General features: G+C 37.3%; 1 protein-coding gene across 3 annotated transcripts in view; it reads right to left on the minus strand.

The window, feature by feature from the left end:
* The window catches only part of GK (glycerol kinase), a 35,405-nt gene extending 19,289 nt beyond the window's left edge, over positions 1 to 16,116 (minus strand). For 2 of the 3 annotated variants that reach the window (XM_086766824.1, XM_086766834.1), the window contains exons 1-12: positions 15,926 to 16,116; positions 9,907 to 9,980; positions 9,146 to 9,252; positions 8,474 to 8,551; positions 7,275 to 7,354; positions 6,211 to 6,348; positions 5,600 to 5,709; positions 4,925 to 4,991; positions 3,793 to 3,810; positions 2,882 to 2,917; positions 2,192 to 2,259; positions 597 to 639 (exon numbers count right to left, since the gene is read on the minus strand). In XM_086766824.1, coding sequence (XP_086622950.1) covers positions 597 to 639; positions 2,192 to 2,259; positions 2,882 to 2,917; positions 3,793 to 3,810; positions 4,925 to 4,991; positions 5,600 to 5,709; positions 6,211 to 6,348; positions 7,275 to 7,354; positions 8,474 to 8,551; positions 9,146 to 9,252; positions 9,907 to 9,980; positions 15,926 to 16,003 — 897 coding nt within the window. In that variant the 5' untranslated portion in view covers positions 16,004 to 16,116. The remainder of the gene's footprint in view (positions 1 to 596; positions 640 to 2,191; positions 2,260 to 2,881; positions 2,918 to 3,792; positions 3,811 to 4,924; positions 4,992 to 5,599; positions 5,710 to 6,210; positions 6,349 to 7,274; positions 7,355 to 8,473; positions 8,552 to 9,145; positions 9,253 to 9,906; positions 9,981 to 15,925) is intronic. The other variant, XM_086766816.1, reaches the window with a different exon arrangement.
* Between the last annotated feature and the right edge of the window lie 406 nt (positions 16,117 to 16,522).

The raw sequence follows: 16,522 nt of genomic DNA on the forward strand, positions 1-16,522 counted from the left end.
AAGAGACAAAACCTTCACTGGAAATAAAATTAAATATGGAAAGGTAAAACAACGTTAATAACTAGTCACTCTAAATAACACTTAAGATAGAACCCTCAGATTAATGCTGGTAATTCTCATTTCCACAAGCTTCCTCAGATCTTTCTAGCCTTGCTAGAGCAAAGAATTAGGAGTCTTTGGAAGGAGATGTGAATGAGAAGGAAGCCAAAGCTTTGCATTATTTATTCAACTACAACTAGAAAGAAACAATGGGAGAAAACAAAGGGAAGAAACAAAACAGTCAAGTCAAAGGAGAAAAGTAACTGATCAAGTAACACAACACTCAGCACTTCTGGATGAGGTTAAGAAACATCTACAAGGAAAGAGCAAGAAACTTGTTCTTTGGAAACTTAAGGAGCTAGGAAATGAAGTCTTACTGAAACACCTTGAACAAATTACTACTTTCTATTCTTTCATATTTCAGTATGCACTTTTCCTTACCTCTAGCAATATAATTGTTTCTAAAAAGTTTAAGAAAGGCTAATATATAGTTGTACGCAAGAACTTAAATAAAGACTGTAAAAAAAAAAAGTGAACAACTGAAAAATGCAACTGACCTTCTGACCTGTATTGCACAGCAGGAAACATCCTGTTCCATACCTAGCATGAAAGCAAACAAAAGTTACAACCAGGATGTTTAACGGATAATCTGTTACTGCAATTCATGAATCCATAACCTGCCTGTGGAGAATCAAGACACCGCTTTTTGCCCCTTGCGGGTTATGTTACCTTTATCTGATGATAAAATCATCCTCAAAAAGTAGATTGAAATGCAACCTGCAGCTGAAAAATCTAGTCCCACACCTCTTTCTCTGGCTATTTCTTGTGTAATACTTGATCAAGGAGCAGATACAGCTGAAAACTAAGTGTTTAGTGGTAGTGTTTACCTACTTCAATTTAAGCTGATTATGAAACGTACTTTATAAAATAAATATTTCACAATATTAAATTGAAGCTTCAAAGGGGAAAATTTAAGAAATTTTGTTCCTATTACAAAGAAGAGTTTTCTTTAAACATGTTCAGTTAAAAAATTTCTAATAGTACGTTTCTCACTGGAAGACCATGACACATGTATGTGTGCATACACACACATATAAGGACACAGTTTAATAAAAGGAGTACAAAATACTTATAATCCACTCTAACTTATTCTAAGAAGTTACGAGTTTCCTACCTTTTTAATGCCCTGAAAATTAATAGCTTAAAATAGTACAGAGAAAGTCTTCAGTTATATTTGGAGAGAAAAACTGTAAAGCAGTAACACAATTAGGTTAAAAAAAACCAAACAACTTACTTTTACCTTTTGGGTTAGCTGTATTTTCTTCAATAAGTCTCTTGTGTTACAAAGTATTTCTTATAAAAATATTTTGTGACATTATTACTTATAATCATATTTGCTTTACTAAAATACAAGGCCTCTAACTAATAAATTTGTGTACAAATATAAGAGATAAAGTGAAGGTTAATTAGCAACAAGTACAGATTAATGTGTAATTAAATCTGTGAAAGTCTAATACTGTGTACGTACCTACACAGTCAGTTAAGCACACAGTTGTAAATGGAACAGTAAGTCATTTAAGGGAAGAACTTTTCCTCAAATCAATGTTTGATTACACCAGTTACCTGATTTAACTGATCAACTATTTTAAACAACAGACACTAAGAGGCTGTGAAATAGAAAAAAGAATAAAAAAAAAATTCTCCAAACTGAGCTAGACATAGGAGCAAAACTAAGCACTGCAAGTGAAATGAACCCTTCCCACTTAGCAATGCTGTGGGCTTTTTTGTCATTTGAGTCTATGCATTCCAACTTACATGGCCTGTAACTGTTTAAATTTAGGTCACAATTTAAATGATACTGCAACTGTTTTAATCTGTGTTTTGGAGAACTTCAACATTAAAAACTTCCTGTCACACAGAGATATTTCCTCACAGTGACTTTGTTTCAAAAATATATCTCACAAACCATTTAACTTTAAAATTTTCACTATTTTATATAAAAGTCAAAACATGGTTTATCTTGTAGGTCAACACTGTTAAAAGGTAGAGCTGTAGTTATGCGGTAACTACAAAAGCATTTGTCAGTTAGCATAATACTAAATTAAAAATAGAACAGTGATGCACTGCTTATCTTACAACTTTCATAACTTACGTATTTTTTGCTTGCCCATCCTGAAAACACATTTGCCCAACAAGAGCAGCAGACTGGTCACCTAAGCACTGAAAAGAGATTTTTTTTTTTTAGCAAATATCTGCATCTGAATCACATGTATGAAAAAGGAATACAAACAGATATATTTAACTATAATCTATTAGGAGCATGCAAGTAATTGACAGTAAGGAAAAATCTACAGAGACAAACTGTGCTTTTTACTATTCTTCCCTTCATAAGAACTGCAAATGAAATGTGTCATGCTACTTATTGTGAATAATTTAAATAAATAAAAATTAAAATTTACTATCTTTATGTATTTTGTATTGGAAAAAGCTGAGAATCTGCACAACATTTCTGGATTATCTATATACTCCTTTTATATATAAAGCAGAGTTTGCTTCCATTTTGTAACATTACTCATTTACTTAGATCCTAAGCTTCCAACAGCACTATACATATGCATTTAAGCTGTCAGCTGTATTTCCACAGCTAGACTTTAGCTTAATAAGGAAGAACTCAGTCAACTAATAAATCAGCTTCCAAAATTTACTTCATGTTTAGCATTAAGTAAAAAACCATCAACTTAATTTGAAGCAGGATTCATCCATCTTAAAGCTTCTTCCAGTGAAGATATGTTCATTTAGTATCAAGTTCTCATGCCAGAACCTGAACTTAAGTAGGACTTACCCCGGAAATTGGTACACCTGTCAAAGCTCCAGATTTCTGAGAAAGAGAAAGAAAAGCTCCAAATTAGCTTTCCATGACTACAGTTTGAGGCATTGGAAAATAAGCTAAACTTGTAATGCTAAAAGGAAAACAAAGAAGGGTCATGTAAGCAGCATGGTTCAGTTCAGGTGTACATTGGACAGCTTAACGCAGTGTAAAACGCAAAAGTGCAAAATGGTAAAGTGACTAGAAAAAAAATGTGATTATGATGACACACTAAGCAAAGACAGATGCCTCATTTTAAGCTGCAGCATTTTAAGTCTTATACAGAATTTCTTCCAAACGCTACCACACAGTTTTTCAGGTGTATTCTTGCAATAGATATCACAAGAAATTTATATTCTGACGATTTTCACCTCTTTCTTTAAATTGTTTCTTTGTGCAATTGTGAAAACACATTTTCAGTGAAGCCATGCATGTACATTTCCAATTTGAATTTTTTTTTCTTCAATTCTCATTTTATTTAACTGGATTTAAGGTAAGGGAGTTTATAAATATACTAAAAAACTCTGTTTGAATCTAATGTTTCACTCTAATAGAATGAAGACAGAACGTAGACAGAATGGCTCACTTCTCTTATTTATAAAATGAGACAGCCAACATTTATTAACCAGTAGCTGTACTTTTTACTTCACCATTAAAAGAAATATTCAACAGCCTGCAAATGAAGGCAAACACATACATCAAGGTTACATTTTAGAAAAAAACTTCAGCATGAACTCTAATTACAATATCTCAAATTTGGAAACATCCACCAAATTTATTGGTCTAGAAAGTGTGCTTTTACTAATCCTTAAACCAATGGAAATGTACAGCATTTGATCAGAATGGACAAGATATAGGTGGTCAACCTCACGGAAGCCTCTACTCACCAGGCTAGGACAGATTTTCTACAGTCAGCAAAAGGAAGAAAAATAAAAAAAATGAAAGGAAAGGGGAAGAGAAACAAAATTTCATATTTAAACTGACCAGCTATTTTGTTTCTGTTGCCAGGTAATATCTTTTTCCACTTAGTTCACTCATTCAGCTTAATAGAACTCATTCTCGTATGACCTTCACATTAACAGAAGTCAGCAATTACTTCTAGTGGCATTGCATTAACAGACTAGCAAAAATACTTACATTTCAGGCAAGTTATTTAATTTAAAATAAAAATCTCCTACCTGGCCTTAATTATAAGATGTCTGTATGTTCTTAGTAAACAACAGGGCAAATTACCAGGAAAAAGAATGCCAAATCACAACATTCATTTTATCCAATTCAGAAGTTTTTAAGAATAAATTAGATGCCACTGTATTAGAAGAGTTGGTGCTGCATAAAGTGAACTTGAAACCTCAACCTCATTCTAACAATTAATAATTTACTCCTAAGTAATATTCACACCTGCACTGGAAGCAGTGTGATTAAAAAGACATCACAATATTCCAAAATATTCAGTTTTTACTGAGTGCTGCGTAAATATATACGGCAAGAGAAGTCTATTTTTCAAAAAGAAGGCAATCTAAGGTTTTCCAGTTCACAGAAACTGACTAATCTTGCCTTCAGTTACGTGCAAATAAGACATTACCCATCTTGTCCAATCTTCTTAGACCATGAAGACTTCCACAGCAACTTTCATCCCTTCTTTTCAATTGCACAAGTAGTAAAAATATTGTGCTCTAAGAATAGCAATCTCATTCTTTTAATCTACTGGTTATACATTCCATTCTGATGGGTCATTTCTAAATCAATAACTAATTGTAATTAAAAAAAATCAAATTTTTATCTGTATCAAAAGCCTCTCCCATCTTGTTCTGTCTATTTGACACTTAAAAGAGAAAACAACAGATATTTAACTTCATGTAATATTATACAACAGCAGATAATGACATACTAATCATAAATCAAACAATACTGGCCTAGAAAAATACAGTAGTCTTAATCTATCGAAACTCTGTCAAATCTATATTGATAAAGTTATATTTTCACAAGATTAACTTCATACACACACACAAGGAAACATACCATCAGGCCATAAATCTCAGAGGAGCTTCGTACTTTTGGAAGTATTTTCATAGGAATATCAAAGAACCTAAACATAATACAAAATAATTTCTATATGTGGTAAGTGCTAAATCAGAAAGCATTTTGCATTTATTTTCTTAAATAAGTTTAAGCTGTAAAGAAAAAAAAAACTATAAAAGGAACTTTGATTTTTAGGGTTTAATCCATCACTATGTGTTTTTCCACTTGTTACAGTACGTTGACACTGAATTATGGGGTAAAACAGTATATATTTTAATATTTGAATATTTTGAATACAAATCCAAATCTTTCATGTGGGAAGTAATTCCTCTTCCAACAATACTGTTATTAATAAATTTAAGTTTGAAATAGAGATACTATCGTTGTAACCATCTTACAAATTTGATTAAGGATTAAAGAAACTATTAAATGTCATTGTTTCCATAAACTAGTCTTCCACCTACAAAAACAATCAAGGCTGTGCTACTTTTAATTAATCCAGATAGTTGTAATCTGGACATCTGGAGAACAATGAATCCTAATTATTAATATTAACAGTAAACACAACAGTAATTGCTGATCTTAGTCTAGATAAGAGATTCTTACTATTAAATGAGTTTCTTTACACTCAGCGGATTTATTTAAATAACAGTATTACTGAAAAACTGCGCTTACTGGCAGATCTCAGGATCCCATTCCAAGGAATGAATGTTGAACAACATTGTTCTACTGGCATTGGTTACATCTGTACAGTGAACGCCTCCATTCTTTCCACCTGTCAAGCTCTGAACAAAAAAAAATATCAACAGTATTTGCCAGGAAAAGAGATAGGTACAACAAATTACAAACAAAAATTCTACATTCACAAAGCTTTCAGCTTGGGACTGGGAACTCTGATATTTCTGCACCAACTAAAGAGGCAGACCTGATATTGTAGAACAGGCTTGAGAGAGGTAATAAAGGTACAGTAGTATCTCCTGGAATCTTATATTGCAAAGGTGGCTAATAAACCTTTCTGAAGTCCAAGATTTTTTCAAAAGCATGAGCAAAATTTTATAGCAACCTATAAATTATAAGCTACTCATGAACATCTATCAAAAAAATATATAGTGACACAGGAACAGTAAAAGTTCATCTTGTAAGAAACTTTAAAGGAATTTCTTTTATGGCTTGTATTGACATCACTGTATGATCAGGGGGCATCATGTGTCACAGTATGTCGCACAGGAATTTGCATGATATGAAAATTTCTTTTAAAGAGTGATAATAAACTCACAAATACATACCCATATAAGCCATGAATCAATAGTTCCAAACATAGCTCTTCCCTCATCAACTGCTTGCCTAATCTCTTTCACATTATCCAAAAGCCATCGAAGTTTCACTGCACTAAAATAAGTGCTAAGTGGAAGACCAGTCCTGAACTGCAAAATAATAATAAAAATCATTTAAAGATCATGCAAGTATCTTTTCCATGAATACTGTAGTTATATATAAAAAGGTGATAGTAAGCGAAAAACTGAAGAAATAAAACTCAGAGAAATGACGTAAGTTTGTGATTCGAATAAGTCCTCAGCATACAATACACAAGTCTGAAAATATCAAAACCTAATGACCAGTACATTAATGGACAAAGATCAAAGCTGATCTAAATGCAGTTCAAAGACCACTTATGTGGAAATAGTTGTTTGCAGAAGTCCTGTCTTATCTAGGTTATCTCCGTATGGCTAGACAGGAAGTAATGACAACAAAAATAAGCAGCACGACAAGAAAGATGGAATTTGTATTCTACCAGAACTTAAAAATCAAGTAAGTTTATATGCTTTGTGACATTCATTTCCTAGCTATAGGAAAATATATCATATATATATATATAAATATATAGTATTTATACAATCAATCAAGGAAAATACAAATAAAAGAACTATGACACCGTTTTTGTAAGCATTTTTTTTCCAAATTGTTACATATATATCCATATAAAGCAAAAGAATGAATTTGCTCTTTATAAAATGTCTTCACAGTTCTCAGATTGTTTGCAACTAATTTCAATGTTAAGGCATAAGATGAGAAAGGATAATAATTTCACATAAATAAATTATTTTCCAATCAGATGTTTTCAACTTGCTCTTAATTTTTGTGTGATGTTTATTTATAATTGGATAGGTAGCACATGATTAAGTCTCATTAATGATTACTCATTTAACTTCTCTAGTGAGATATGTAAGGAGTGTTAACCATTTATTTTGAGGAAAATAAATATTTTCCAATCTCAGATCTGTAGTATAGTAACATGTACATTTATTAATATTTGTCAAGACAAGAATGGACTAGAAGGTATAGCTCTTACCTTGAAAAAGGCTTTGTTTTCTCCTGGAATTCTTTTAAGAAGCCGTTCAACTGTTGACTGGGTTCTCAGGTCAAGCCACACTAAAATCACAAATAAAATTAACTGATCAACTGATTTAATACACAAAAAGTGACATGTACAAGCTGCTTCCACAAAACAGGCTCTTGCCAGTAAATTCCCAGCTTTATTTTTAGCTTTTCACGTAGTTGAAAGAATATTCTATTGTTATCGTATTTTTAATGCACTGTTGCAAAAATTAGAAATAGTTAGATAAACTCATTTGAGTTAGAAGAACAAACAATCTGAGAAATCCAACAGGATTTCCACATAAAAGGATATATACTTTTCTCTACCAAAGCATAAGCAAATTACTAATATTACTTTGTTTACAGCAGATAACTGCCATTAAACTAGGAGGTTAAAACAAATAGCAAGTTGATTATTTACTATTTCTATGAAAACTTTGAACTAAATGCTGTGCCAGAGTCATCAAAGTACAGCTGGGCTTAAGATAAAGCTGTTAACAACATACATGTGAATATAGAAGATCCCTGTTTTTTCAGTGATACTATGCTAAACTAAATCTGGCACTCGACATGGCCTAAAAGAGCAAATCTAGACAATTACCATTTCTCAGCTGACATAATCTGAAAAGCCAAGGTAAGTTAAACATAAAACTCCAAATCAATAAGTATTCTTTAAATCTACTTAACATGTTTTCCCTTTAAAGTTAAATCAAAAGCGTTCTGAAAACTTAGTAAGCTCCTTCATTTAAAAGGAAGTGATTGGCCATAATCAGACAGAGCTCTGAGCAACCTGATCTAGTTGGAGATGTCCCTGCTTCTTGTAGGGTGGTTGGATTAGATGACCTTTAAAGGTCCCTTCCAACCCTAACTATTCTATGATTCTATAAGTTAGGGCGTCATTGCATGCCAGGGATGTAAAAAAATCCTCTAAAACATTGGGGTTTTTTTAAAAGCCCATAAAACAATCTACTAACTATTAAACAATAATTTTAACAGAATAGGCTTTTAAAAATAGAACTGGTGTATATAAACATATAGCTTATGACCTAGATATAAAAAATCAAAGAAGTTAGTAGGCTAGGCCACAATGAGACCTGCACAGGAAACTAGGAAAGCATTTTTTACAACACACTCATTTTATGATATTACATATCCAGAACATGTAGTAGTTACCAATAGCATTATAAAGAGGCTCTCCAGTTGTCTTGTCCCAAACCACTGTTGTTTCTCTCTGATTGCTGACTCCAATGGCTTCAGGACAAAATAGAAAGAAGTATTCTTTTCAGAAGGTTTGTTTTCCCCTTTTATGGGGTGAGCGAGGGAAGGGAGAGGTGGAGACGAGGGAGGAAGAGGTAAGGAGAAGAGGAAAGTAAATGGGAAATAAAAAGCTTACAACTTTTTCACGTTTTAATCTACAAATATTACTTCTAAAAACTCATCACTCAGCTTTTGCTGCTTAACCTATGTGCTCTAACTGTCTCTTTTTTTTTGTCACACACTGAGACAGCAACACTAACAGTGACACTATTTTTTTCCAATAAGCCCTAATTTAAATTTCATAATTTCTGCGGTCATCATTTGTCTCTCTGATTTTGCAAGATTAAGTTAAGCCTACTTTGTAGATTTTGCATTGGTAATATACATGAAGGACTTATTTTCTCATTATTCCTCCCAAACAATTTGGGAGGAATCCAATTCCCAAATCCCTCAATTCCAATTTAACATTTTCTTTGAGGCCAGAACATGCTGCCATATTTCTGTTTATTGACTTAAAGACTAGAGAATCTGATTTGCTCAACCATGAGTATGTTAAAGCCCTCAGCTACCCTTAAGTACCAGGAATACCTTTTATGTTAGTGATGTCTATGTTCAGTTGTCGCAGTTTCTCACAGGTCGTTTCCACACATTCATGGACAGATTTTAATATTTCCTTTGGATCTTGTTCCACCCATCTATAACAAATAGTAAACATCAGTTAATAAAAAGACAAAAAAAATATATTAGAGAAAAAGATAGTCTGAAAAAACAGTTGAGAATTTTGACATAATTATATCTACAATGGTTTTTAAATGTCTAGAAAAAATGTAATGAATATCAAACCCTTTTTAAACAGTAAGCTGTATTTTCACAACAAAACCATCTGCAGAAAATAAAGAATTTTGGTTTGTTTTATTCTAAACAGAGGGCTTCGGTAGCAAATGAGAATAAGAACAAGCAAACAAAAAAAAAACACCTCACAGAACAAACTAAGCAATTTCTATGGACTAAGCTGAAGGCTACGATTAAATTGTAACAATGACCAGCTTTAGCATTTTAAATGAGACTTTAAATCTCATTTAAACTTTAGTTTTAAACCTTAAAGTTTAAATTTTAAATACGTTAATGAGCGGTCACAGTAAAACACCAAGTATTTTTAAAGTTGGAGCACATACTAGACACCCAATGTGGGGTTTTTGGTGCCATTTTTCCTATCACACAGTCTTTTATAGCAGATACTATGTTCTTAATAATTATTAATCAACTTAAGTTTAGACCATTTATAGATAAAAATACATAAGCTTTACCAAAATGTACACAAACAAATTAAAAACCAGGAAAATTCATACCCTTCTTTGGGGAATTGCTGCTGTATCTCAACTTGATGGTGACTCAGAAGCTCTGCTGTTTTCGCATTAAAAACCTGCAAATAAATGACACAACGGAATTTTCTATGAACACTGGAAGTTTAAATAACAATAAATTAACACATTCTTTTGAACAAATACAGTGCCATTATAATTGAAAGTCATTTTCTCTCATCAACCCAAAATATCCATATAACCTGAGTTCAGATGTATGAATTTTTGTAATAAAGGTGAACAAAGACTATTTCGGTAAGTTATGCTGTCAATTATAACTGCTTTTTTTTCTTGATAGATTGGGAAAGAACCCCATTTTTTTCTTGTGGAGATCATAGAGATTAAACTAATGATGCATTTTAGAACACATCTCTCAGTAAAATGCCCACTGCTAGTCATAATAACATTTCTTTAGTTCCTTCTCTGATACTCTAATGCCAGACCTATGCCTTTTCTCTGGTTAGCTCAGTTTTAGGAACAGTGATTTTGAGAGACAATCACACGTAGTTTAGAAATCACAGAAGGGAACAAACTGTGAAGAAACAAAAGGCATCTAGGCAGAACCCAGTTTGTTTCAAAACAAACTACAAATACAGAGCTCATGAACAATCTGACAAGAAAAGAACATCACTGCAGCAACACAACGTATTAAAAAAGAGACGAATGTGCAGAGAAATGACTTAGAATTGGACATACTATAATAAACACCATCAAAGTAGAAAATCCTGAGGACTATACTAATAGCTGTTCTTAAGGAATCACAGTTAGAGGTTCTGCCTTGCAGTAGAAGCTCAGCTAGAATACACAACGATCTTCATTAACCATCAGTGGCCTGTTTCCAAAAGTAATCTACTGTGGCCAAGCAGTTAAACATCCAACTTATTTGCACAATGAGTAAGCCAGCATAACTGACTGGGCAATTATAACGTTCCAGTGAAAATGGCTCTTTCTCACATGCAGAATCTTTTGTTTGAAGATCGTCTGGAGACCTGGAAACTAAAATCTAATGGCAGACTCAAGTGAAATGCAGAAATGCCAGTAGGACACCATCCTATCTTTTTACGGCAAGCAGAGGAGGGTCAGATTTGGAAACCAGTCTTGTGCCAGGGCTACACAAAATTCAGTTAAACCCATCCACTCTAGGATACAAATGCATCTTTTCTAAACACCCTTGGTAATGGTGTCGTCTCATTCCACAAACTGCAGGAACTTCTCTTAAAGCTTTTAATCCATAAACTCTTGATTTCATTTAGGTAGTACAGTTTCCTCCGAAGCTATTAGAACAATTCTGACAAAGATCATATGAAGTTCTGATTCTCCAGTTTCTCTGAAGCCTTAAAGTGAATCTTTAGAGTAAAACTTTGAAGTTTAGAAACACTCTAGTTATATATTAGAATCATGGAATAATTCAGGCTGAAAGGCACCTTGAGAGATCTCTAGTACAATCTCCTGCTCAAAGTTGAGTCAACTATGAGATCACACCACGTTGCTCAAGGACTTTTCCTATGCAGGTCTTGAAAACCTCCAAGGATGGAAACAGCAAAACCTCTCTGGAAAACACTAAATGCTAATTTTTCCCCTTCACTCCCCAGAAAAGAAGCCTTAAAATGTACATGCTCGTCCCTTTCTGTTACTAGTTGGAAAGATTACAAAGAAAAAGCATCACTGTATTATTTTTACCATATTTACTTATTTGCGTTTCATGTACCAGCTCAAGCTTGACATGAAGCTATCCTAATGAAATGGTAAGCTCTGTCAGTACTGCATGCTTGGAAGGAACTAGTATAATGGGATAAGGGTCTTAAAACGCTGTGCAACATAGTTAATAGGAGAGATTAAGGTCTGCATGTGTGCAGCAAGACTTTTTCTTCCTTGAAATTGCCTTTCTGCCAAAAGCATTGTAACATTTACAAAGTTTTTATAATAAAGATAGAAAACTAGACTTTTTGTTGAACCTCTATGTATCTGACCTACTAACAACGTTAAATATAATTTGGTAATCATTCCCCATTAATCATTCAGTATTCCTTGAAACAGAAGGCAGTGCATACAGATTTCTACTGTTAGCAGAAAATAATTACAGATTCAATTAGACAAGGTCATTCATTGAACCTGGAGTGTGTGACCCACAGATAATAAAGGGAGAAGTTCTAGCACAGTGAGGCTTTTTGCATCCTTATAAGCAAGCTGTTCTAACAGCAATAAATTACCAACAGAAGCAATAACACCGCGTGTCCAGAGAAGGGCAATGAAACTGGTGAAGGGTCTGGAGAACAAGTCTTATGAGGAGTGGCTGAGGGAACTGGGATTGTTTAGCCTGGAGAAGAGGAGGATGAGGGGAGATCTCATGTCTCTCTACAACTACCTGAACTGTGCTGAATGAAAAGTTGTCATGAAAAGTTACTTCTCAAATCTGTTTTCACTATTGTCTTTTCAGATGTGCAGCTAACAGTGTATTTATGATATAATTCTTGAATAAAATGGAAGATGAGAGATGCAAATATTTGATGAAAGTATTTGGCAAAATATTTAGACCAGAATTTAGTCATCTGGCTACACTTGTTTAGCCTACTCAATTAATTTTCCTTTAAGAAAATGAGCCTTAAGCAATTGCAATGGTACTCAAAAGCACTGTGCTCTCCCTGTTAACTCTGAATCTGTTATACAGCATAAGCTGTATGTGTATTGTGTGTGAGAGGCATGGATAAAAAAGGGGTGTCAGTAACAGAAATGCACCTAAGTTCTGGTGCTTCTTTATCATCTATGCTCATACAAGCTCATTCACGTAAGCAGATGAAGCTCTCAAAACTTGTGTCCATACACAAAATAATTAATTCTGGAAGGAATCTCTGGAGGTTGTCTAGCCCAACCCACTGCTCAGGCATCCTTAAATTTAAAGTTAGACCACATTGTTCAGGCCCTTTTCTAGTCAGGTGTTGTGTTTTTGCAAGCATTGAAATTGCACAGGTTTTTCTGGGCCCCTGATCCAGAGCCACTCATATTGAAACCTTTTGTCCTGACACCTATTTGGAACTTCACTTGCTGCAACTTGTGTTCAGTGCCTGTTGTCTTTTTCTGTGCACATCTGAGAAAAGGCTGGTTCTGGATTCCCTACAAATTGTGGTTAGATAGTCAAAGACACTCCCTTAGACTCTCCCATGATGAAATCACCCCTTATGTCTCAACCTCTCCTTGCATGACTTGTGCTGCAGCACATTGATCATGTTAGTGACCCTCTCCCGGACGAAATCCAGTTCTTCAGACTCTCTCTTCCTCTGGAGGGACTAAAACCAGACACAGTGTTATTGATGCTGCCTCCTAAGAGCCACACAGATGGCAATAATTACTTCCTTTGATCTGCAGTCTGCACTTTTCTTAATGTGGTTAATGTTCACCACCGTAAGGACACACTGCTCACTTATATTCAACTTGCTGTCCAGCAGGAATCCGAGTCCTTTTTCACCAAGCTGCTTCTTAGCCTTCTGTCCCAAGTGCTAAACTTTGTTGAGCTTCATGAAGCTCCTGCTAGGCCCCTTCTCCAACTGGAATTGCAGTCAACTCCTCTCCCCGGTCTGTAGCCATCTGCAAACTTCAGAGGGCATTCCAACCCATCCCCCAGGCTGTTCATGAAAATACTATGGGCTATCAGCCCTCTCTACTGACTACTGCAGAACAGCACTTGTAAATTGGCCACCTGTAATTGTAAATTTAGACTCTGAACTGCTGACACTACCCTTTGGCTCCAAAGGACCAGCCAATTTTTCACCCAGACATCTTTAAACTTGTCAAAATTGTATGTCTTCCATCTTTAAAAAGTAGGTAACAGTTGCACTGTACTACTGAATAGACATGAGCCAAGTAACCAGCAATTTGATTTTGACTGGAGACTTGGTGAAGATTAAAATTGTTGGAAGCACTAGAGGAAAAAAAAAAAAAGTAGAGAGATCAGTGAGAAAGGTATGCAAAACAACTAATACAGTGAAAGATCGAGAGGTAATAAGACAGCCAAGGAAACAACTCAGGCAAAAAAAACATCACATTACATTTTAGCTGAAAATATTTTAAAGCAGAGTCTCCTTTCTAACTGGGGCAATCTCTTTCCAGCACAGAACACTCCAGATACACATGCTGTCTGAATGACTGATGCAGCTTGTAGCAGATCCCTGCTCACTTTGTCCTCCTCTTCCTCCTTACCCCCCAATTCTAATTTAATTCTGTGAGGATGTATCTTCTTTTTTTTTGCTAAAATCCACATAACTTTATTATCATAATAGTTTGATCACACTACAAAGTTTAAGATAACACTGTACTTTGAAACAAATTGGGAAAAACTGAGATGGATACAGGAATAACTTAAAAGACTGACAGACAATACACTTTTTAAGAAAAATTAAGGGAGGAATTACGGCTTCTTATGTATTTGTGTGAGCACCTGAATCCTCAAACAGAGGAACCATACCTCATGTAGACAGTAAAAAAACCCTGACTGAATGCAAACCATTGATGAATCCATGTAGCGTAGGAAATTCCTTGTTAGAACTTGTAAAAATACTTGCAAAAAGAGCTTGAGTATAAATTTAAAGCTTCCAGTGTCTCTTTTAGTTCTACTAGTGTTGTCCTTTTAGGCTAAAAAAAAAAAAATAACTCAGCATACATGTAAAGCAGATAGAATTTATCTTCAGGTGTCACAGGGAACTTTTCCAAATTATTTTCCAAAATGGACTCCTAACTGGCATTCAGGATAGCCCGCTGGTGTCATTTGTCAGTTTGGAGTTTCTCTCCACCCCCAGATCTGTGTTTTGTCATTTGACAATCCCATGAAGGTCGTGATATTGAGTAATAACGGTAACACAGGTCAAGAAGATATTCTAGTCTCCTCTTTATGAAAGAAAATTCCACACGAGCAAAGCATTAAAAAGAAGGAAAAAGCAAGAGCAAGCCAAAACATTAATCTTCCCAGTTCAACACTGTGCACATTTGACAACATTTTGTATCTACTCAAAATCTCTATTCCACCTCCACGGTGGAAATTATCACTGGGATCTAAGTCAAATTAAAATGACTTACTGACTAGGTGACAGGACATTTGTTGAGATTTGCAAGGAGGGAGTTTATACAGTACGTTTCATATATAACAACATTATTTACTGTCTGTTGCATAATATGGAAATATCTAGATCCTTAAACTAAAGGATCTCAACCTTAAACAAACTACCTTCCTCCACTGTTTAAACAGGTCCATCTTTCTTCATAAGGTGTACAAGCAGTCATCTGAATACCTACAGTGCACAGGATGCATTGACACTAGACTTGTAGCCTCGGGAACTGCAGTAGTCACTCCAACAGGCCCAAGGTTTTAGAAGGGACCACAGCAGAGTCATTGCATTGTCTGAATGGTGGCTAATCACAGTCACAGAGCTCACAGGAGATCTATCTCTCTAGTGCCTTAGCACCTCGTCCATCTGATTTCATTCAGGGCGAGCCACCCGACAGATTTAAAGCACAGTCAGCTCGAAGCAGCAGGATTTTGCAGCCCCTCTCAAGCAGCAGCCAGAAATGCTGGCCTCCGCTTTGCTCTGGGGCAGGGTGGGCACCGCGGGCACCGGAGCCCGGCTCGCTCCCCCCAGCCCGTTCTCCGCGGGACGCTCAGCTCTGCTCGCCCTCCTGGGCGGCGGGAAGGCGACGGGGGTCTGATCGCCGGGGGTCTGATCGCCGGGGGTCTGATCGCCGGGGGACGCCGCCGCCCGCCGGCTCCGCTAGCCCCGTGCCCACTGGCGTCCGCTCCTCCCCGCCGGGAGGCAGAAGGATGCTAATCCCAGGCAGGAGACGGCAGCCGTGGGTATGGGCAGCGCGGCCCTGCGCGTCCCGCTCCCCCTGCCCTTCTCCAAGGGCACAGCAGAGGCCGGGGGCACCCTGCGAGGATGTGGGAGAGGGAAGGAGCGGAAGCAGCGGCTCCATCCGCCCGTCCCCGCACGCCTCCGCGCCCCGAGCCGCACGATATGCTCACCAGGAAGCGAGTGGAGCTGGTGCCTTGATCGATGGAGCCCACCAGCGGCCCCAGTACCATCCGGTCTGAGGCAGCCATGAGCCCCGCTCAGCCCCGCTGGGGCCCCCGCAACGATCCCCCAGCCAGCGGTTAACGGCTGCGCGGGCGCTGCCCTGCCCGCTCGCGGCCAGCGGCGCGTGGCTGCCGGGTTGAAGCCGGCAGTGGCTGTGGCGGGAATGGGGCGGGGGGGGGAGGGGGTAAGGCAGGGGCGGGGCGGGGGGCGCTGCCGCGCGCGTTGTCAGCCCGCGGCCAACCAGCGCTCGGGGCGCGGCGGGGGCGGAGAGGTGGGGGGTGGGGCCGGGCGCGCAGGAAGTGGGCCAGTGGCGGCGGCGGGAGAGCGGTGTGGCGGCCTCGCGTGATGGGCGGCGCGCACACACGCCCCTGCGCCCCGCGCGCAGCCCCCTCCCCGCCCGGCCGGGAGCCGTTGGCGTGAGGGGAGGCGCGAGAAAGGCGCGGCGTTTGCTGAGGGGAAGCCCTTGTCTCTTGGCGAGCGTCTGCGGAGGCTGCCGGGAGAGCCTGCTGGGCGGGCCCGGGGGCCTCACGTCCCAGGGTCATAGA

Source organism: Chlamydotis macqueenii, chromosome 1 (genome assembly GCF_036417535.1).
Source record: "Chlamydotis macqueenii isolate bChlMac1 chromosome 1, bChlMac1.mat, whole genome shotgun sequence".
Classification (NCBI taxonomy): domain Eukaryota; kingdom Metazoa; phylum Chordata; class Aves; order Otidiformes; family Otididae; genus Chlamydotis; species Chlamydotis macqueenii.